The 23,897-nt window shown below is 41.5% G+C and overlaps 2 protein-coding genes across 4 annotated transcripts in view; one reads left to right on the top strand and one right to left on the bottom strand.

Moving 5' to 3' along the window:
• TMEM59 (transmembrane protein 59) overlaps nucleotides 1–12,339 on the bottom strand; it is a 34,789-nt gene extending 22,450 nt beyond the window's left edge. Inside the window, exons 1-3 of one of the 2 annotated variants that reach the window (XM_053576295.1) lie at nucleotides 11,878–12,339; nucleotides 5,519–5,624; nucleotides 3,954–4,048 (exon numbers count right to left, since the gene is read on the bottom strand). In XM_053576295.1, coding sequence (XP_053432270.1) covers nucleotides 3,954–4,048; nucleotides 5,519–5,624; nucleotides 11,878–12,066 — 390 coding nt within the window. In that variant the 5' untranslated portion in view covers nucleotides 12,067–12,339. The remainder of the gene's footprint in view (nucleotides 1–3,953; nucleotides 4,049–5,518; nucleotides 5,625–11,877) is intronic. The other variant, XM_053576296.1, reaches the window with a different exon arrangement.
• A 158-nt stretch (nucleotides 12,340–12,497) lies between these two features.
• The window catches only part of TCEANC2 (transcription elongation factor A N-terminal and central domain containing 2), a 52,077-nt gene continuing 40,677 nt past the window's right edge, over nucleotides 12,498–23,897 (top strand). The window contains exons 1-2 of one of the 2 annotated variants that reach the window (XM_053576298.1): nucleotides 12,498–12,619; nucleotides 13,184–13,317. In XM_053576298.1, coding sequence (XP_053432273.1) covers nucleotides 13,216–13,317 — 102 coding nt within the window. In that variant the 5' untranslated portion in view covers nucleotides 12,498–12,619; nucleotides 13,184–13,215. Of the gene's footprint in view, nucleotides 13,318–23,897 lie in introns of both variants that reach the window. The other variant, XM_053576299.1, reaches the window with a different exon arrangement.

Consider the following 23,897-nt stretch of genomic DNA (forward strand, 5'->3'; position numbering starts at 1 on the left):
CATCGTTCACCTTAGGGTTCATTCTTTGTGTTGTTGTGTATTACATGGGTTTTGACAAATGTGTAATGTCACGTATCCACCGTTACAGTGTCATACAGAATAGTTACACTGTCCTAAAAATCCTCTGTGCTCCCGTGTTCATTCTTCCTGCCCTCTTCCCTAGTCCCCGGCCACCACTGATCATTTTACCATCTCTATAAGTTTGCCTTTTCCAGAATGTCATACAGTTGGAATCATATAGTATATAGGCTTTAAAAATATGCACTCTAAGTTCCTCCGTATCTTTTTGTGGCTTGATAGCTCATTGCTGTTCATTGCTAAATAATATTCCACTGTTTATCCATTCACTGATCAAAAAATGTCTTGGTTGTTTCCAATTTTTGATAATTATGAATAAAGTTACTACAAACATTCATGTGCAGGAGCTTGTGTGGACCTAAGTTTTCATATCACTTGGGTAAATGCTTACGAGTGCGTTTGTTGGACCCTGTGGTAAGACTATGTTTAGCTTTATAAGAAACCGTCCAACTGTGTTCCACAGTGAACGTACCGTTCTGTGTTCCTGCTGGTCCACATCCTCAGCAGCCTTCCGTGTGGTCAGCATTTAGCATTTTAGCCATTCTAATAAGTGTGTAGTGGCATTTCATTGTTGTTTTAGTTTGTGATTCCCTAGTGATAGATGATGTTTAGCATCTTTTCAGGTGTTTATTAGCTTTGTGTTTATCATCTTTGGTGTTCAGACATTTTTGCCTATTAGAAACATTGGGTTGTCTTATTGTTACATTTTAATAGTTCTTTGCGTATTTTGGATCACAGTCCTTTACTGCTAGGTGGGTGTTTTGCCACGTTTTTTTCCCAGTCTGTAGCTTACCTTTTCATCATCTTAACAGGGTCTTTCACAGAGTAGAAGTTTCAAATTTTAATGAAGTCCAGCTTGTCAATTTCATCTTTCATGAGTTTTACACCATTGGTGTTGTAACTAAAAAGTCATCAGCAAACCCCAAATTACCTAGATTTTCTCCTATGTTCTCTTCTAGGAGTTTTATAGTTTTGAACTTCATATTTATGTTTATGATCCATTTTGAGTTAATTTTTGTAAAAGGTATAAGATCTGTGTTTGGATTTACTTTTTTGCATGAGGTAGTCCACTTGGTCCAGCACCGTTTGTTAAAAGACTATCCTTTTTCTTTTTCCTATTAAATTGTCTGGGCTCCTTTGTCAAAGATCAGTTGGCTGTATTTGTGTGGGTATATTTCTGGACTCTCTCTTCTAATTTTTTTTTTTTTTTTTTTTGATGCCAGAAACATCCTTTATACAAGTATTTACATAGTACAGCTAAGTGTTTTTACTCAAGTTGGTGTAGTTTAGAATGCTCACACCATCCATTACATGCTACTGATAAGATTTTAACATTAATTGGTATCATCTCCCCTCCAGTTTTGTTTTTTTTTTTCTTTTAGAGACAGAGTCTCACTTTGTTGCCCTTGGTAGAGTGCCATGGAGTCACAGCTCACAACAACCTCCAACTCCTGGGCTTAGGCGATTCTCTTGCCTCAGCCTCCCAAGTAGCTGGGACTATAGGTGCCAGCCACAACACCTAGCTATTTTTTGTTGCAGTTTGGCTGAGGCTGGGTTCGAACCCACCACCCTCAGTATATGGGGCCAGTGCCCTACTCACTGAGGCCACAGGTGCCACCCTTCCCTCCAATTCAGACACAGCACTGGACCCCTCTATAGAGCACAAATGTGGAATCCCATTTGCTGAACTCTATGGCTCACTTTGGTTCCTCTATAAAGGCATCACAGGGTATCAGAGAGTCTTTAGCATCAGAAGATATGTATTCAGAATTAATTCACTGAGTAAGCCTACAATTATAAATTTAAAGAGATCAGGGACCATGTGCATTTTATTTCATAATGTATACCTGTGTTTAATCTGCATAATCTATATAGGACAGGGGTTAAACAAAGGGTGACACAGGGTGATATATGTATATAAGGAAAGGTACCTAACCCAACTGGAATGATGGAGTTAAGAAGGTTTCAAAAATGAAATGACACTAGCTGGTGTCAGGATTCACTAGGCAGGTGGAGAGTAGAAGAAACAGAAGCAATGAAATAGTGTCATATTATAAAAATTAAGAACTGCTTAGTATGTATACAATTAAGAGAAAAGGAACTTAAGACATTTGAAATGTTCAAACTTAGCATTTGAAAATATGTGTAATATTACTTATAATACTAGAAACACAAATTAAAACTATAATAAAAGTAGTACATTACCAGGGGGTTATGGGAGGAGAAAAGGAGAGTGATTACTAATGGGTATGGCATTTCTTTCTGGGGTGATGAAAACATTCTGGAATTAGATGGTGATGACGGCTGAAAACTTAGTGAATATACTAAAAAGCATTTCATTGTATACTTAGATGAATATTTTAGTATATGAATTATATCTCAATTTTAAAAAAATGGTACAAATTCCACGAAGGGCAATTTTACTCCATTTCTCAAAATTAAAAATGCATATATTGCCAGGCACGGAAGGGCATGTAGTCCCAGCTATTTAGGAGGCTGAGGTGGGAGGATTGCTTGAACTTAGGCCTGGGCAACATAGTGAGATGCCATCTCTAAGTAAAATGAAATAAAATAAAATTTAAAAATGCATGTACCTCTTAACTCCGCAATTCTATTTCTATGATTTTATTCTGTAGGTATACCCACAAATGTGCAAAATATACATCATTTATAAATGAAAAAGATTAGAAACAAGCTATCTGTTCACAAATAAGGGACTGCCTAAATAAATTAAAATACATCTATTTGGAATATTATGTAGTGAAAAAAATGAGTAGCTCTTTATGTATACTTATATTTACAAAAAATATATATGCATATCCTTCCTTGCATATGCCTAAAATACTTCTGTACTGGTGAGCTTGGCTACAGTAATGAAGGAAAACTGAGTGGCTAAGGGTCACAGGAGGTAGGAGACTTTTCACTATATGTATATTCTTTTTATCTTTTGAGTTTTGTGCCATGTGACCATATTTCTTATGCAAAATTTAATAAAATTAAGAAAAATTTCCCAATATCTTTGGAGTATAGAGTATGAGAAGTAGAGAGTTTTAAGAGATGACACTGGAGAGGTAATCAGAAGCAAGGCTGTGATAAGCAGTTTAGTCTTAAAACTAAACATAATTAATGGCGCGGTGGCTCATGCCTGTAATCCCAGCACTTGGGAGGCCAAGGCAGGTGGATTGTTTTGAGCTCACAGGTTTGAGACCAGCCTAAGCCAGACCAAGACCCTGTCTCTAAAAAATGGCCAGGCGTTGTGGCGAGCGCCTATAATTCCAGCTACTTGGGAGGCTGAGGCCAGAGGATCACTTGAACACAAGAGTTGGGGTTGCTGTGAGCTGTGACACCACGGCACTCTACCAAGGGTGATCAAGTGAGACTCTGTCTCAAAAAAAAAAAAAAATTACACGTAATTGGGAGCTACTGAATTATATAGGATAGGAGAATGGCATGAGATGTCAATTTAAGAAAAAAAATGGACACAGAGTCAGCATAGACTACAAAGGGTTAAGGCATAAAATCACTTTGAAAATTATTTTAGTAATACAGATAAGAAATGATGATGTGAGTTAAGGCAATACCAGTTGAGATGGAAGAAAACGACTCTGAAATACAAATTCTGAGCCTGTTTTTTCCTATGTAAAATGGGAATAATATTTTTACTTGTGAGAAAAATATAATGAGATTATGAATATAAAAATAATTTTTAACATAAAATATTATATAAAAGTATTCAATCAACTTGTATTTGCAAACGTAATTTTGTTTACTGAAAATATAACACTAAAATAGGATCAAGTGGGTGATAAATACTTCAAGCAATACAAGTCAATGAATATGAACAGGCAATTTTGAAAGGCAATATTATTTCTTACTTGTTCTTGTCTCAATTCAGCAAATGGCAGCTGATTCTGGCAACCAAGATGGCAAGCATATTGCTCATCAGATTGGGAGTATGCTTCTGTACATGCTGTAAGAGAAAAATAGACAAATTACTAAAAAGAAACAGAGAGAAAAAGAAAGGGGAATGATAGAAATGAAAGAGGTTTAACATTTTACAAATAAATTTTTTATACTTAAAATCATTTTATCGATACAAATTTCCAAAGTTGGTAATTATTTTAATAGCACTCCATACAGTCTCTTTCTCACAAGTCAAATGTTTCAGGTATAAACCTATTAATTGCACATCTAGGCTCTAGTTTTCTAATGACATTAAAATAAGGCGATCCTCATAGCTAAGGTGTGTGTAGTGGAAAAAGACTGACTGGCATTCTGAAGATGCCCCTGAAAGTCCATTATTTGTTAGCTGTGTATGTGACCTGAGTTGAGCTGTTTAACCTCTGGCTACTGATTTCTACTTGTCTAAAACGGAAATACTACCACCTACTGCATGGGGATGAATGAAATAATGTATTTCAGTGATTTACGCAAATGTAAAACAGTATTACTGTTAAAAAGCGAATCACTTAGTTGAGAAGCAAGTGTATTCATGTGGCAAGAAAAAAGTAAAAAACATAATCAGTTTAACACCCTAAATTCTAAGAAAACTGATGTTCTATAGCAAATGATTTTAAATTTGAAATGATTTTAAAGTTGAAATAATATACTTCTCTTTGTTTAGTTCATTAAAGCTACTTCTTTCTCGTGATATAACACATCACGCTAACGATTCACTTCCCAACTCAATCCAGCATTTGTAATACACTTCTCAGAGGTGTTAGATAATAAACTAAAACAGCATTAAGCATAATATAAAGATAAACTGTCAGGAGACTGAGCCATAAAAAGAAGGTTATAATTTCACAGAAGACCAGATGTAAGTCATGGCAAAAAGGTGTCTCTTTCTACACAGAATAAAGTATAGTGAATGGAGACGATTCTTTAAAAAGTTAAATGTGTCAATTGTGTCCTGATTACAGGTTTCTTTTATTAAGCACATGTCTTCCAGCACAAGGTAAGAGTGGTTTAACAGGCGACAAAACCTCTGGTTACTTCTTTTAACAGCATGACCAACAAAGAATACACTGCTAAATACTGAGTCAAAGGCCTCATTCAGTAAAAAACGTGGAGCTAAGCCAACTAACCTATGATTGAAAGGTTTAGGAAAATTACACTGTCTGTGAAAAGGTAGTGATGAATTACAAGTAGGGTAATTACTATTGCTTTTGTCTAAGTGGAATGCTTGGTTAAACAAAGGTGTCATATCTATAGAATAAAATTAATATTGCTTAAACAAAATGACAAAATTTAGAGCCCATGAAATTTCTAACAGCAGCTACTAAAACTCTCAATTCATGATAATTACAGTATATTAGATGACTAGTTTAAACAGTACATTTGTCACTTTTCTAAAGAAAATATGTAAGCAGTATAAACACAACTCAAAGAAAACACCCATGTTACTTTACGTTCAGCTGATGTTAGCATAGCATCTTACCAGATTCACATTCCAATTTGGTCCGATTTAAATCAATTCCATCATCCACAAACTGACAAATTGAAAACAGCCTGCAACCTCTCTGACATGCGTATAACTCCTCTTCCTAGGGAGTTCAAGAACAGGGAAGATTACCAAAAAATAGTATTTTTCTCTCAGGGAAAAAGAGGTCAACAAGAAAGTACATTTAGTAGAGTTTATTATAAGTCATCCAATTAGTTTTATAACTAAAAGAAAAAAATGATAGGAGCCAGGTAATTACTCAAGATTTTTGCCACATAAAGAGGTTTTAATTTCTTATTTTGAAAGTGATAGTAAAAAAAAAAAAGCCAGGTTGGTCAAAATACCACCCCTTTTCCATATTCTTTGTTAAAAGTTGTGGGGGTAAAATTGAAAATAAAATAAACAGTGAGATAAATCATCAGGCTTATCAGGAAAAGGATCATGACTAGTTTCACATGGCAAATGGTAACACAAGGGCCCTGACAAAATGAGGTGTACATCCATAAAAATATTTACACAAAAGGTATTTTTTAAAAACTTGGCTTGCTTAATTTAGCTGAAAATAAGAGCCAATAGTGTGACATATGAGAAAGGCTACTGCAGTCAGACCTGGATCAAAACTTTTAGGTCAGTGAATGCACAAGTATTTTACCTATCTAAATCTCAGGGTTTTCCATCAAAAAGGAGGTTAAGAGCTATTATCTCAAAACCTCTGGAGCTCTGGAAAAATTGGGGAAGATAGCCTAAGGGGGTGTGGAACCTGCAGCCTTAAGGCCACCTGTAGCCCTCCAGATCCCCAAGTGTAGCCCTTCCATGACTCCCCACTTCAAAGAACTCAAATGTGACTTGTATTCATCTTTTGTTATGTGTATATATTGAGTATTACAATTTTAATACAGTTTTTTCTTAAAATGTGTATACATTTTTTGACACCCTCTGTAATTCATTACTGGAAAATATTAACTGCTTAATAAAACTAATAAAAATGTCTTCAATGGGCTTTTCTTTAATAGAACACAGACAGTATTTGAAACAAACTAGTGCATATGGGAGAGCCCCCTCAACTTACTGTGTGATCCACTGTGTACTAACTGGCAGGCACCTAATAAGGAAACAGCATGTGCATATACCAGTAGCATCCAATGGAATACAAAGGTTTGCATTTCTTTCTAGTAGAAGGATTAGTAAAATTTATGCAGCAGCAACAATCCATTAAGAGATGGCTGCAGACAAATATTAAATAAGCTTTATTAAACAACTGTGAAGATAGCCCATTTTTGGACCTCAGTTTTAGCTGCATTTATTGTTAAGGTGAAATTGAAAAAAGAATTAACAATTTAAGATAAATGTCACACTGAGTAGCTTTTGCAAGCTTTGTAAAACAGTGAAAATTCTTTCATGTCTTTGGATCACCACAGATTTCCTTACATTGCACAGAGAAAGCATGGCCTCATTACCATGAGGTATACCATATGCCACTTTCTGGTACGCTTTCTTTCTTTTTTTTTTTGTAGAGACAGAGTCTCACTTTATGGCCCTCAGTAGAGTGCCGTGGCCTCACACAGCTCACAGCAACCTCCAACTGCTGGGCTTAAGCCATTCTCTTGCCTCAGCCTCCCGAGTAGCTGGGACTACAGGTGCCTGCCACAACGCCCGACTATTTTTTTTTTTTTTGGTTGCAGTTTGGCTGGGGCCGGGTTTGAACCCGTCACCCTCGGTATATGGGGCTGGCGCCTTACCAACTGAGCTACAGGCGCTGCCCACGCTTTCTTTTGTTAAGCAAACTTAGTAAGTCATCCAGTACCAACTTCAGAAAACCATAAGGCATAGTGAAAAGAACCTAGGTTCAGGAATCAGCCTTACTCTGTACAACCCTGGCCAAGTTACTTAACCTCTGATTCCACACTTATAAATGAGGACAGTACTAAATGGGCTCAAGTGATCCTCCTACCTTATCCTCCTAAATACCTGGGATTAACAGGTACACATCCCCTGCCTAGCTAATTTTTTCTTTTCTTTTTCTTTTTTGTCTCTTTTTTCCTGTTTTTAAAAGGAAAATTGTCTCTTTTTTCCTGTTTTTAACTCTCTTTTTTTTCTTTCCTGTAGAGACTGGTCTCAAACTCCTGGCCTCAAGCAAACCTCCCACCTCGACCTCCCAAAGTGCTGCCATTACAGGCGTAAGCCAATGCAAGACTGATGTCAATTCTTGACTATTAGGAGTATTACAATAGTATTACTATTATGCTATACTATTTAGTAACTAGGTATAACATTCACAAAATATTTAATAAGCATCCACTATGTGGCAGACACTGTGGTAACACTAACATATTAAGCAATACCTGGCAGAGAGTAGTCACACACTTGGTAGCTATTAAGAATCAAATCCTTATTCTAAGTATTTCATCTTCTCTATTCCAATACTTCATGCCCTATACATCCCTAGTGACTGGAAGCTTATATAAAATTTATCTCTCCTTTAAGGCACAAAGAAATAAATGGTGCTCCCCACAATGCTGAATACCAGCTAAGTTCATAATTAGAAGGTCCCTCAATGATACCATCTATAGCTTTTATAAAAGGTCTGACAATTAAGTCCACAAACTCATTCTAGAAAAAGTGCTACATGCTTCATTGGTGAATATCACTATGGTCCCCTCTGAAGTACTCTCCTTGGGAAGCTATGTGCTGACACCAGCACCTAGTCTACCCTTCAAAGCAATTTTGGAACTCTTTTTCTGGACTGGCCATCAGAGCTGTTGTCATACAGCACACAAAAACATGCAACAGTGATGAATGCCACTCAGTAAGACACCACTACACACTGACACCAACAGACCTGTGAGACACGGAAACCTTACTGAGTTGTCTGTACAGTGCTGCCAACCTAAGTGCACAGTGGCAAGTTTGCGAATTTAACTATCAGACCTCATACAACTATCAGCTCTCACAGTCACTACAGAAAGAGTTCCAAAATTAGGCCAGGTGTGGTGGCTCACGCCTATAATCCCAGCACTCTGAGAGGCCAAGGCGGGCGGATTGCTTGTGCTCGGCAGTTTGAGACCAACCTGAGCATGAGAGAGACCTCATTTCTACTAAAAAAAGAAGTAGAAAATAAAAAGGAGTTCTGGGCGGCGCCTGTGGCTCAGTCGGTAAGGCGCCGGCCCCATATACCGAGGGTGGCAGGTTCAAACCCAGCCCTGGCTGAACTGCAACCAAAAAATAGCTGGGCATTGTGGCGGGCGCCTGTAGTCCCAGCTACTTGGGAGGCTGAGGCAAGAGAATCGCTTAAGCCCAGGAGTTGGAGGTTGCTGTGAGCTGTGTGAGGCCACGGCACTCTACCGAGGGCCATAAAGTGAGACTCTGTCTCTACAAAAAAAAGGAGTTCTAAAATTGCTTTGAAGGGTGGACTAGGCTCTGGTGTTGGTGCACTGGGTGGACTAGGCTCTGGTGTTGGTGCACTGGGTGGACTAGGCTCTGGTGTTGGTGCACTGGGTGGACTAGGCACTGGTGTTGGTGCACTGGGTGGAGTAGGCACTGGTGTTGCTGGTGAAGTGCTTTCCAAAAGGAGCACTTCAAAGGTGACCACAGTGATATTCAACAATGAGATATGTAGCACTTTTTCTAGGATGAGTTTGAGAACTCAGTTGCTACAGCTTGTATATGCATTTTTCTCATCCTGAGCTAAGTCAAACTAACTATTCTCTCATTATTCAGCACTATTAATACTGTACTCACCAAACTAGTTTTATAAAACAGATGAAATAAGTATCTGTCACTGTGTACTAGGCACCGTGCTAAGAACGTCACACAATTATCTTTAATCCTCACCCTACCTCTCCAAGGCCTGAGGCTTTTTTTTTTTTTACAGGTGATAAAAATGAAATTATGAGAAGTTAAGTGATCAGCAAGGATACACAGATAGTAATAGTGGAACTGGGAATGGAACCCAGGTTTGTATGGTTCCAGAGCTCTCAGCCAACAAACAACCAGGCTGACTCTACTTAGCTTTGTTATTAACATGACATATGCTTCTTCCATTTGAAAAGACAAATTATGCAATTATACTTCTGAGGACAAATAAAGAATATATTAATCACAATAATTTTAAAATGACTACTTACAAATAGGTATTCTACTTTCTTGCAAGAAAAAATTAGTCCTCAAAAGGTCATTAAACTGAGATTTCTATCTGCCAGTTACAAATTTCAGACCAAGAGAAGGTATGTGAGCTTGTAAATTCATCTAATTTCTTACAACACATACTGGGAGTTTTTTTTAGAGACAGAATTTCACTTTGTCACCCTTGGTAGAGTACTGTTGCGTCACAGCTCACAGCAACTTCCAGCTCTTGGGCTAGCCGATTCTCTTGCCTCAGCCTCCCGAGTAGCTAGGACTGCAGGCACCCACCACAAGGTCCGACTATTTTTTTTGGTGCAGTTTGGCTGGGGCCGGGTTTGAACCCACCACCCTCGGTATATGGGGTTGGCGCCCTACTCACTGAGCCACAGGCGCCACCCAATACTGGTTTTTCCTGAAGCACAAAGCACAATAAATAATCCAGAAAGGCAAGAGAAATCAGTGAAATAATTAAATATGTTTAATGCAACTTTGTTAGTAGGAAGCAATAGTGAAGCCAGTTTTAGGACTGAATTCCTACTCCACTACTTCTTGGCTATTTGACCTTAGGCAAGTCACTTAACCTTTCAGAGCTTCATTTTCCTTGACTGTAAAATCCTACTTTGCAGGGTTGCTGTGAGAATTAGGGATACTGGTAGGATAAATCCTCCACCACACTCGCTAACAAATTATAGATAGTCAGTATATTTTAAGTCCATCGGGAACAATATGGTTTATAGTTTCTGGTGAGAACAGCTTCAATGAGTAAAAATTATTTATACTATCGCATCAATTGTTAAACAGTAGATATTATAAAAGTAGCTAAAGGTCCCATGAATGTATATCCTTCAAATTATTTAATTATTCTCCCAACATTCTGGTTCATACTACAAATTTGCTATGTGTCTCCAAAAAGGAAACAAACGCTAGTGTGATACAAAATAAGTCTCAGCCCAACTTCAAGCTAATTCATTATTAGTGCGTTTCCTCGTACAATCCTTAATGACAAGATTTTTAGAAAAGAAAAAAATAATGTAGTTAGGGACAGTGCACACCGACTTAAGTCTAGAGTCAGAACTTCTCTTTTATCTCTCAATTGATACATTAATCTCTGACTCTAAAAAATTTAGAGTAAGCCCCCTCCTACACTTTTCCTTTAAGTGGATCATCCTCCTGCAATGTTAAATCCAGCAAGGAACTACTGCAAGTGACAGCATTTAGACTTTTTCATTTCACAAGCCTTAAAAGCACTTGACAATATGAAACATGGTAAACTTCACCAGAACTGTCTTCCCAGCCACTTTGCAGTTTGAGAGCAGAAGGCTAGCTAAAACGGTTAAGCAATCTGCATACAGGAGATGAAGGAAAAACAAAAAGCAGCAGCATCAACAAAAGCTCTTATACAGCAAGGTGGGGGAGGGCATATATCCAAATTATATATAAACAATTTAAAATGTAGAGTAAAATCGAGTTCTTAGGCTGACAGAAACAATTTGAGAAGGGGTAAATTAAAAGAAGGGCAGCAGCTGCGCAGAGGAGGGCAGGAAGTGAGGATAGGGTCAACCCTCCTCGGTAAACTGTGAACTCACTCTTCAGGGCAGTCATTTCTTTATTCCCAATCGCCATCCCTGTCTTCTGCAGTCAGTGGTTGTTTTTCAAAAGCAGAAACCTAACTGCTTCTTCTCAAAGACATCTCAGTCCCTAGTGGCAGTCTTATACACAGTATCTCCACACAGTGCAGAAAGCCCTTCCTCGGTAGCTTACAATTCTTTGAGTTGACTTAACACTTTCCTACTATACTGGAATTGTCTACTTGTCTGACTCCCCGAACAGACTGTGATCCAGGCACAAGCGCTCAGTAAACATGGGGTATGAATTCATCTTTTGTGGACTCATCCCCCCTTCCGTTCCTTGAAGGTGAGGACCCTGCATTAATCTTCTGTATCCTCTTCCCGCTGAGCGCTCAACTCCCCTGTTACCTAGCAGGCTCCCAGTAAAGGGATCAGGTCTTTTTCATCTTGTGTCCCCAAGCCTACCACAGGCAGCGCAGTACAAACTTCCGCTAATCACAACCGAAACGGGGGGCAAGCAGGACTAGGGAGAAAACAGGAGCTACACGGGCGGGAGACGGCGGTTGAACAGCAGAATCAACTGCCAGGTTCCCAGAGCAGACACAGGTGTGGGGAACGCAGACAGACTGCCAGGGAAGGGTCGTAGCCCGTTCGGATGGGCCCTACCTTGGGGTAGGTGTGCAAGGGGTAGGTCAACTGGCAGGCCCGGTGGCAAGACGCCGTATCGCCCAAGACTGAGTCAAACGCTTCAGCCGAGGCGGTTCCCGCACCCCCGGCCAGGGCCATGACCAGCAGCAGCAGCAGCGGGAGCCCCAGTTGGGCCCTGACCCAGAGGCTCCCCTTCGGCGCCGCCATTTTGTTCCCCTCTGTCACAGCAGCTCCGCTTGTTGCTGTTTTCTTTTCAGGGTTTCCTCCTCCTTCTGGGGCCAGCCCCCTTCCCCGCCCTGCACGCCGCCGCTTCCGCCTCCGCCGTCGCTTCAGCTCCGCCCTGACCCGCCTGAAACTGCCGCCTTCTGCCCCACCTCTGTGCCAACGAACTTCTCCTAGGCGGGCGAGAGGTGGTGGATGCAACCATCGCGAGTATTAGCGAGAACCGCGCCCCTGACACCTCCCTTTGCGGGGCAGGCTGGGGGATGTAGTTCTTTGCTGGAGGGAGGCGCACGGTGCTGTCGGGAAAGTTGGCTTCGGAAAACTACAGCCGCGTCTTCCGGCCGCCGCCTTCGCAGTGCATGCTGGGGAGTGTGGTTCGCTGCGGCCCAGAGGTGCGTGGCTGGTTGGCTGAGCTTCTTCCGGGGAGCTGCTGCCCGGGAGGAATCGTCTGTTTAGTTCCTGTGTTAGCGGTTAGAATTGGAAGCTTCAGAGATTGCCGTCTGGAGGGGCCCAGCAGTTGCCAGGGTTGCTTTTCTTGGTGGGTCTCACATTAGACCTGAGCTCCTGAGCGCTGGACACAGAGGAGGATAGTGTTTCTCCTTGCTTGGGGGTCCAGTGCGTGACATTCGTGGTTAGGGTACTCTGACCACCGAGCAGTTGTTTCTGGAAGTGGCGTTTTGTGAGGTTCCCCCTGTTGAGGTCTGGACGTGGTTGTTGGTTGCTGGTTGATAGGGCAATTTTGGGATTGCGGCGATGGTGGGGTAGTTGTTAAAAGGGCTTCATGGAGCCCAGTGTGATCCTAACTGCCCATCCTAAGATAGAAGTATTTAGGAGTCACCAGGTTCAGTACCTGGCCCAGATATTGGAATCCGCTCTACAGCGTGCACTTCTGGAAGCTCGAAACCTCCTAACTCAGAAAGTAGACCGATCATTGTGTACGGGTTTAGTTCTTAGGAAGACCTCACTTTTTTCACTTTATGTAAATTCTATTCAAGAGACCCCATAATTAAGAGTTCTTGCAGATAACCCAATTGTGTCACTTTGGGGAGCTAGCATCACAGCAGTGTTGGTGAAGTTTTAGAATCTGCCCTCTTTTGACCAGAACACACTGCAAGCACGTGAAGTTCCCTAACAATGGACAAATTCGTCATTCGAACGCCTAGAATCCAAGATAGTCCTCAGAAGAAAGATACTGGAGGAAAGATTTACAAGCAGGCCACGATTGAATCTCTGAAGGTGAGAAGGGGTCTGGTAGCAAGGTGGTGTGAGGGATTCTATTGTGGAAGACTTATAGATTATTTCTGGCTATGCCACCTCCCCCAAAGTGTACCTGACCACTCCTTTCTGTTTTTCCCCATACCCTGTACAGTCTTCAGTTTATCAATTCCTGCACTTCTGTTGCACCGGGACAAACCTCCTTGCTTATTACTCTTTTCCAAAATGTTCTTGTCTGATAGGAATGTTAAATTACCAAAACAATTCTATAGAGACTGTATAAATTTAGTCAGGGATAGGTGATAATTCTGTATCACATGGCCCCACAGCTACAACTGAGACTAAGAAAGGTACTGTTTGAATAGACTCTTCACTTCCTTGACTTCCAATCTGATTTCTGTTAGCAAGAAAGATGCAAGGAGTAGGTACAATGAATCAGTGAACATAGGTACCCAGTAAATGCCAAAGTAATTATTTCACGCAAACAATACAGACTTGTAATTAGCCCCCTTTGTCATCTTTTACCTTATCTTGTACATTTTTTTTAATCGCTAGGACTGAAATTTTAATTAAAATTAATAATTCAGGTGAAGAAGAGGCCTAGAGTAGTGTTTATTAAGCTTCTGAGAAATCACATTTATATAAAAGAAATGAAACAAGTCAGCAGAAGTACAAAAAAGATGCAGCTTACATTATTGCACTTGGATGAAATACGCTGCGCATGGTAGCATAATGTTCAGGCCAGGCTAGGCCAGGAGGAGGAAGAGACAAAACAAGAGTACAAACCTCCAGGTAACATTTATGACTTCTTCTCAGTTTCCTTTATTGGTTCCTTTTCCTCCACTAGATTCCTGTTTTTGCTCCTGAGAACTCAGTCATATTTTATGTATTTGGCCAGGGTGACTTTATCCATCCTAAGGCTTTCTATAATGGCAACTGCCAAACCTGCATCTCCAATCTAAATTTTTTTGTTTTCTGAGACAGAGTCTCACTATGTCACCCTTGGTAGAGTGCCGTGACATCACAGCAACCTCAAACTCTTGGGCTTAAGCGAGTCTCTTGCCTCAGCCTCCCGAGTAGCTGGGACTGTAGGCACCTGCCACAAAGCCTGGCTATTTTTTTGTTGCAGTTGTCATTGTTGTTTAGTAGGCCTGGGCTGGGTTCGAACCCACCAGCCTCCGTGTATGTGGCCGGCGCCTTAACCACTGAGCTACAGGGGCTGAGCCTTCAATCTAAATTTCTGAAGGTGAGAGGGAGATGTCAGGCTAGCGAATATGTATGAAGGACTATGACAGCAAGGCAGCATTCTGAGTACTTGACTCCGTCCTGAGTACTAAGGCCAGCTCCTTTTCTAGATGCCCCACAGGCTTTCCAGATCCATATTGGAAAGCAACCAAGGGGAGTATAAACAGAAGCCCTGAGTTCCAGGCCCCGCTTGGCAACCAGCTGACATTTAGTAAAGCAGTCCCTGTGGAGGTTGAATTATATTCGTGATTCTTCAAGGGGGCGTTGTTGGGGGTGCAGGGGGGCAAGATAATTAATTCTTTGGTGCTCTTCTGTGAGTTAACAGGATGCTCAGCATCCCTGACTCTCAGGCACTAGCTGCCAATAGCACCTCCGGCTGTGATAACCAAAAATGCCCACAAATATTTCCAGGTAGCCTCTGGTTGAGACCTGCTGAACACTAGATGATCTTTAAAGTGTCTCCTAGTCTTGCAGCTCTGTGACTTCATAGAATACATTCTGCTTTGTCAGAATATTCAGGATTAATTGTATACAGGAGTGGAAGAAGAAGGTGGAGAGGAACAATTGATTTATACGTACACCTGCCTCACCTACAAACACCCAGATTTGTTGTTGTAGTTTTTATTTATTTATTTATTTTTGCAGTTTTTGGCCGAGGGCTGGGTTTGAACCTGCCACCTCCGGCATATGGGGCTAGCACCCTACTTCTTTGAGCCACAAGTGCCACCCTATTTTTTTTTTTTTTTTGAGACATGGTCTTACTTTGTCACCCTTGGTAGAGTGCTGTGGCATGATAGCTCACAGCAACCTCAAACTCATAGGCTTAAGTGATTCTCTTGCTTCAGCCTGCCAAGTAGCTGGGACTACAGGCGCCCACCACAACGCCCAGCTATTTTTTTTTTTTTTTTTAGAGACAAGGTCTCACTCTGGCTCAGGCAATCCTCTTGCCTTGGCCTCCCAAATGCTAGGATTACAGGCATGAGCCACTGTGCCTGGCCTACAACGTTGTGGTTTTTATTAAGAGATAGGGTCTCACTCTGTTGTCCAGGCTGCAATGCAGTGACCCAGTCTTAGCTGACTGTAGCCTCAAACTCATGGCCTCAAGCAGTCCTCCCACCTTGGCCTCCCTAAGTGCCGGTGTGAGCCCCTGCACCTGGCCTCAGATTCTAATATACCTTCACCTGCCTCTTCTTCTCTCTGTGTCCTCACTTGTGCTCCATGTGAGAGTCAGTATGTGTCATGATGAAAATAAGTGATGTGGGTCAGTTGCAGGGGCTCATTCTTCTAATCCTAGCACTCTGGGAGGCTGAGGCAGGAGGATCACTTGAGATCAGGAGTTCAAGACCAGCCTGAGCAAAGCAAGAGCCTGTCTCTATTAAAAATAGAAAAATTAGCCAGGCATAATGGTGTATGCCTATAATCCCAGCTACTTAGAAGGCCGAGGCAAGAGAATTGCTTGAGCCTAGGAGTTTGAGGTTGGAAAAAAAAAAAGAAAGAAATGATGTGAAGATTATGGAATCAGAATAAACAGCAAACATATGGGATAACATTTCCCTTAAATGCTTTAGCTGTTCTTTTAAACCTGTTCCTTATTCTCCTATATTTGGTTTTATATCCAATACCAAGTTACTAGAACTAACAATGTAGGGAACTATCCTTAATTCTTTGTCTCTTATATACAGTTTTCAATTCACCTTCCTAAAAATGCTTCTTACTTGCTCATTTCCCCCTTTGAATTCAAGATCTTATTACTTCTCACATAGAGCAGTGCTGTAGTCTACTAACTTGTTTCCCTGCCCATGGTATCAGTCTCCCCTCCCCTCTTATGTTGGAGAAATATGCCTAAAACAGAAAAGAAAATCTACCCTGCCTAATCTTTCTGTAATTTCTCCTTACCGACTGATAAAGACTACATTTCTTTACATGGCGCCCAAGGCCTTCCATGAACTGACTGACACCTGCCTGTCCAGTCCCCTGCTGCTCATATTATCTACATTCCATCCAATGTCAACTATTTTAAATTTCCCAGAGATGTTCTCTTTCACACCCCTGTGCCTTTCCATTTATTGCCCTTAACCTGTTGTCCTCGAGGCAGTGTAATAACAGATTCTAGAGCCAAGCTGCCTAGGCTAAAATTCCAGCTCTGCCACTTACTACCTTTGTGAACTTGGGCAAATTAATCTCTCTGTCTTCATCTATTTAATACGGGTTTGAATGAGTCAATAGGCTGGTCACGGTGGCTCACATCTGTAATCCTAGCACTCTGGGAGGCCAAGGTGGGTGGATCACCTGAGCTCATGAGTTTGAAACCAGCCTGAGCCGGAGCAAGACCTCATCTCAAAAAAAAAAAAAAAATGCTCTGTAAATATCTGAGCGTTGTGGTGGGTGCCTGTGGTCCCAGCTACTTGGGAGGCTGAGGCAGGAGTATTGCTTAAGCCCAAAAGTTTGGGGTTGCCGTGAGCTGTGACTCTACAGCACTCTACTGAAGGTGATATAGCGAGACTCTATCCCCAAGAAAAAAAAAGTATCAATATATGTAAAGTGCTTGGAAAGCAGCCTGGCATGTACTAAATACCACACAAGTGTTTTCTGTTGCTGTTATTATCGAGCCTTATGAAATCCTATTTTGTCTCCCATGACCTAGTTCAAGAGTCTTCTCTTCTATGAGGCCTTTCCTGACCATGCTTCTTTTCTCCAGATGCACTTCCTCCTCTGAGTCATACCTGCATCTTAAACATGCACATATCTTTGCACTTAAACTTGTGCTGTATTACAGTTGTTTCACTTGCCTGTGCCCTGTTACTTTAAGTTTGTTTTTTTTTTTTTGAGACAGTTTCAAGCTGTCGCCCTGGGTAGAGTGCTGTGCATGGCTTCACAACTCTTGGGCTTAAGTGGTTCTCTCCAAGTCGCTGGGACTACAGGTGCTCGCCACAACACCCAGCTATTTTTTGGTTGTAGTTGTCATTGTTCTTTGGCGGGCCGAGCTGGATTCGAGCCTGCCAGCTCTGGTGTATGTGGCTGGTGCCCTAGCCGCTTGAGCTACAGGCGCTGAGCCTACTTTAAGTTTCTCGAAAGACTATGTCCTTTTTTTTTTTTTTGAAAGACTATGTCTTATTGACTTTGTGTTCACAGGACTTGGCATATAGTAAGCCACAATACAGTTTTCTAAGTATCCGGCATTAACTGATGGCATCATTGGAGCATCCATTATTCCTTTTTTTTTTTTGTAGAGACAGAGTCTCACTTTATGGCCCTCGGTAGAGTGCCGTGGCCTCACACAGCTCACAGCAACCTCCAACTCCTGGGCTTAAGCGATTCTCTTGCCTCAGCCTCCCAAGTAGCTGGGACTACAGGTGCCCGCCACAACGCCCGGCTATTTTTTTTTTGGTTGCAGTTTGGCCCGGGCTGGGTCTGAACCCGCCACCCTCGGTATATGGGGCCGGCGCCTTACCGACTGAGCCACAGGGAGCATCCATTATTCTTGATGACCAAATGAACTAAACTAACAGCCTTGGCCTGGCGTTTGACACCCTTCCTATCCTGCACTAGTGTCCCTGCTTATCTCTGTGGCTTCTCATTTACATGTACGCATTCCAGCCACACGCCATTCCTTGCTGTTCTTTGAATGGGTGATTATCTTTAGTATCTCCAGGGCTTTTTTGGACTTAGTGCTGCCCCTTTTGTGGAAAGCCTTTCTGTTTTTTTGTTTTGTTTTTCTTTTTGAGACAGTCTCATTATGTTGCTCTATGTAGAGTGCAGTGACGTGACAGCTCACAGCAACCTCCAGTTCTTGGGCTTAAGCAGTTCTCTTGCCTCAGCCTCCTAAATTGGTGGGATTACAGGTACCCACCACATCGCCTGGCTATTTTTCTGGTTGCCGTTGTCATTGTTGTTTAGCAGGTCCAGGCTGGGCTTGAACCCACCAGCTTGGTGTGTGTGGCCGGTGCTTTACTCACTGAGCTCCGGGTGCCGAGCCCCTCCTGTTTCTTCTTACAGAGTGAATTCTTTTTTTCTTTTTTTTTATTGTTGGGGATTCATTGAGGGTATAATAAGCCAGGTTACGCTGATTGCAATTGTTAGGTAAAGTCCCTCACAGAGTGAATTCTTATTTATTTGTCAGAACCACTCAAGAACCGCATTCCCAGGAAATCCTAGGTTATAAATTCTGAGTACAGGGGTCTTGAGAATTTTATTTGTCATAGCATTTATCTTACTATATTTTAATTATCTGATTACCTGTAGTTTTCTCTAATCCACAGTGAACTTGTAAGGCTTGATACAGGGAAGTATCTTACATTCCAAATCTGCTTCAAGATCTAACACAGTGTCTGCTGCATTGTAGATTTACTGAATAAACAATAGGCATTGTTATTCTGGCATGCCTTTATAGGGTTTTTTTTTTTTTTTTTGTAGAGACAGAGTCTCACTGTACCGCCCTCGGGTAGAGTGCCGTGGCCTCACACGGCTCACAGCAACCTCTAACTCTTGGGCTTACGTGATTCTCTTGCCTCAGCCTCCCGAGCAGCTGGGACCACAGGCGCCTGCCACAACGCCCGGCTATGTTTTTGTTGCAGTTTGGCCAGGGCTGGGTTTGAACCCGCCACCCTCGGCATATGGGGCCAGCGCCCTACTCACTGAGCCACAGGCGCCGCCCAAGGTTTTAATAGTAAACTATTATGCAAATATTACTGTGAAACAACCTTAAACCCAGCACTATGCTAAGGACTTAATAAGAGAAATTTAAGATCAATATATGAGCCCTCATGAGACTTCGGTAGGGGGAATCAAATTATAAGAAATTAATAAATAATGATACAAAATCATATGGGATCCATTACAAATTGTTATTTAGACAAGTTAAGGTTTAGAGGGAAGAGATGAGAGAGCTTGGTGTCTGTTTTAGTGGTCAGAGGCTATGTGTGCCTTGAAGGGAAGGGAAGACTTGGCTCAGTAGGGGAAGTAGTGGCACATAACCCTTCATCCGTGGGATTTGCTGTTCTGTTGCCTTTATGTACCATGATGCCTACTTTCATGGGTACGCAATGGCAAATTAAAAATAAGTTGAGTTAAATGTGAATTTTAGAGTTCGCTAGGCCTACTATTTGCCAAGTGACTTATTTCCACATCCCAGCATCACATAAGGCCAAGAATCTGCTGAATGTTCAAGGTTCAGTTTCCTCTTCAGTAATGTCGGGAATAACAACATTTAACACTAAACAACTGCAGGGTTGTTTTGAGGGGTAAATGAATTTCGTGTTGGAAGGGCTGAACATCATACCTGGCATGTAGCAAAAACTGATAGTTTCCTTTTCTTGTATTTGGAGAAGAAAAGCTTTGTGTAGTGAAACTAGAGCTGTGAATTATGGTGGTAATGATTAACGTAGTGACGGTACTCGTGACATTTATCCAGCCCTTTCTAAGGGCCAGGTATTGTGCCTTACGTACGTTAACTCTTTAAACTTAAATCTTTAAATCTTAGCATCAGCTTGATGGAATGTATGCTTTTATCATTTACATTTCACAGATGAAGAATCTGTTAAATAGCTTGTCTAACATCATACAGCTATTAGTGGCAGAGCCGGGATTTGAACTAGACAATCTGGATCCATAGTCTGCCCCCTATAGGGTGAACTTAAGAAAAAAAGTGGAGGAGGCGGTGCCTGTGGCTCAGTGAGTAGGGCACTGGCCCCATATGCCGAGGGTGGCGGGTTCAAACCCAGCCCTGGCCAAACTGCAACAAAAACATAGCCGGGCGTTGTGGCGGGCGCCTGTAGTCCCAGCTGCTGGGGAGGCTGAGGCAAGAGAATCGCGTAAGCCCAAGAGCTGGAGGTTGCTGTGAGCCGTGTGATGCCACAGTACTCTACCGAGGGCAGTAAAGTGAGACTGTCTCTACAAAAGAAAAAAGAAAAAAAGTGGAGATTTCTGAATGCAAAGCTGAGAGGTAAAAAATTGTGGGATATTAGGACCATTGTACTTCTGTTATCAGCATGTTACAAGTAATTTTGCTATAGCCTTTTATCACATTCAATAACGGTGATACTCAATAGAGTTCATGTAGTGTACATTTAAATGGTAAAGGTTAATTTGATTAATCTCTTCTACTCCCTTAAGGGAAAGTGATTTCTTTTGTTGATTGCAATAGATTTTTTTTTATTAAAAGATCCTGGAATATGCTGATTTATTTAGGTTCATCACTTCAGAGTGTTCTATAAACCTTTCCTCCCTTTGTAGAATTGACCAGCCAATATGTTGCTTCCTGTCCTACCAGTGGAATGGTGCCCATTTTATTGCTTATGAGTGAATCATTTTCTCTAATTGGTTTTGTCAAACTTGATGTTTCTGCCGTCCACCACTGTAAGACCAGCTGGTACACTGGAGTACTTATCTTCCTGGTGGTAACTATTTCACTACTCACTGTGGCTTCTCCATTGATATTTTGTGTCCATTTCTCTTGTTACTCTAATTTGAAAGAATCTATTTGGGGGCACATATTTTTTCTATTTCTGCCCTAAAATTTCAAATGTAAAAACTGTACCGTACCTACTCCTTGAAGGTAGGAAGATTTTTGTTCAATTACACCTACAGTGCACTGGAGATACCAAGATATTAATGAATGAGAAATTGTTCCAGCCCTCATGTTATTGGTAGTCTAAATGGGCAGACAGCCTTGTTGATAATTATGCAGAAACCACAGATAGACTAGTAGGAGTCTATACTGGTTGCAAAGGAACCCAAAGGAGGAGAGCATTGTCAACTGTGGCAGAAGAGCAGCAAAAAGGGCTTTATAAAGTCAGGGCTTTATACTAACACTCTGGAAGGCAGAGACAGGAGGATTGCTTGAGGGTAGGAGTTTGCATCCAGCCTAAGGAACATAGCAAGACTTTGTCTCTACAAAAAATAAAAAAAAATTAGCTGGGTGTGGTGGTGCACTCCTCTTAGTCCTAGCTACTCAGGACTTGGGAGGCAAGGCAGGAGGACTGCTTGAACCTAGGAGTTTGAGATTGCATTGACTTATGATGACACCACTGCACCCCAGCCCACCTGACAGAGTGAGAGCTTGTCTCAGGAAAAAAAAAGAAGAAGAAGAAAAATAAAGATTTCATAGAGAAGGTGATGTGTGAAGAGAGCTTTAAAAAATAAATGGGTATTTATCAGGTGAAGTCCAAAAAACAAAATAGCATCCCAGGCAAGGTATAAAAATTTAAAAGACTGATTCATTTAGGAAGCTATAGATAGTTTGGTATATGGGGGTGGAAGGGGGGGGCAATGATGAGACCAAAAAGGATGCCAAGGACTAAGTCCTTATGCCATGCTGGAGAGATCAGACTTCTGTAATTCCATATTTTGAAATGATCTGATGTGGAGCCCCTAACTCAATTCCAACAATGTAAAAATGATGGATAAAAGTCTGTAGTAGAGGGCGGCGCCTGTGGCTCAGTCGGTAGGGCGCCGGCCCCATATACCGAGGGTGGCAGGTTCAAACCCAGCCCCGGCTGAACTGCAACCAAAAAATAGCTGGGCGTTGTGGCGGGCGCCTGTAGTCCCAGCTACTCGGGAGGCTGAGGCAAGAGAATCGCTTAAGCCCAGGACTGGGAGGTTGCTGTGAGCTGTGTGATGCCACGGCATTCTACTGAGGGCCATAAAGTGAGACTCTGTCTCTACAAAAAAACAAAAGTCTGTAGTAGAAAGCTGAACTTGAAAGCAAGAAAGAGATGCTAGGAAAAGAGAGGAAATCCAAACCCAGAGTAAGTTGGAGCTGAAGCCATATAGTTTAGGGGGATATTGAATTTGGATATAATGCTTAGAGCAGCTGAAGTTTTAAGGCCATTATGAGGACAGAAGATAAAAACCTTAGGCTAGGCTTGGCGCTCATAGCTCAGTGGTTAGGGTGGCGACCACATGCACCGGGCCTGGTGGGTTTGAACCCAGCTAGGGCCTGCTAAAACAACAATGACAACAATAACAAAAAAATAGCCGGGCATTGTGGCAGGCGCCTCTAGTCCCAACTACTTGGGAGGCTAAGGCAAAAGAATCACTTAAAACCAAAAGTTTGAGGTTGCTGTGAGCTGTGACAGCACAGCACTCTACCAAAGGTGACATAGTGAGAGTCTGTTGCAAAAAACACACACACACACACACACACACACACACAAAATCTCAGGCTAATATGATATAAGGAACTGGAACTGATTCTCCCCTCCTTGAAGTTGGGAGTGAAGACAGGACTGCCTTGTTTGTGAAAAGTGAGCTAGAAAAATTCCATCCATTGGCCCAAGGATGCAGCATGAAAATTGTAATCTCCTCAGGGTCTTAGATGGAAAAAGCGTTAACTATAATAAATTAGAACCATGCGCTTATTACCATACATGAATTTATATAGTCATCTCTCAGTATCCATGAATGACTGGTTCCAGAACCCCCTACAGATAGCAAAATCCATGGATTCAAGTCCCTTATTAAAATAGCATATTTGGGGTAGTCCCCGTAGCTCAGTGGGTAGGGCGCTGACCACATACATCAAGGCTGGCAAGTTCGAACCCAGCCTCGTCCAGCTAAAACAATAATGACACCTGAAATAACAACAAAAAAATAGCCAGGTGTTATCAAGGGGGCCTGTAGTTCCTGGCTATTTGGGAGGCTGAGGCAAGAGAATTGCTTAAGGCCAAGAGTTTGAGGTTGCTGTGAGCTATGATGCCACGGCACTCTATCCAGGGCGACAGCTTGAGATTCTGTCTCAAAAAAAAAAAAAAAATAGCATATTTGCATATAATCTGTATAGATCTTCCTTATATTCTGGATTACTTATATAGGTTAAGGATCCCTAATCCAAAATTCAGAATGCCTCCAAATCTAAAACCTTTTGCTGACATGATGCTCAAAGGAAGTACTAATTAGTGAATTTCCGATTTTGGGTTTTCAGATTAGAGATGCTCAACTGGCAAGTATAATGTGAATATTCCAATATCCAAAACATTTCTGCTCATAAGCATTTCTCATAAGGGACACCCAATCTATAATACCTATTTCAATGTAAATGCTATGTGAACAGTTAGTGTATTATTTAGGGAATAGTGGACCAGAAAAAAGGTCTGTACATGTTCAGTACAGATGCACCCAACCATTTTTTTGAAAAAAAAAAAAAAATGTTTTCAGTCTATGGTTGGTTGAATCCACAGATGTGGAACCCAAAGAGTTGGAGGGCCAACTGTAGTTGAATTCACATGATTCGCAAAGCTGAATAAAGTTAGTATAAAAACTGATCCAGAACCAAGAATATCCAAAGATCTTGGCAAAGGCAAATGTGAAATTTTCCTGTTAAGACATTTCACATTCTAGGCACAAAGGATTTTCATGGA

This window comes from Nycticebus coucang, chromosome 22, assembly GCF_027406575.1.
Source record: "Nycticebus coucang isolate mNycCou1 chromosome 22, mNycCou1.pri, whole genome shotgun sequence".
NCBI lineage: Eukaryota > Metazoa > Chordata > Mammalia > Primates > Lorisidae > Nycticebus > Nycticebus coucang.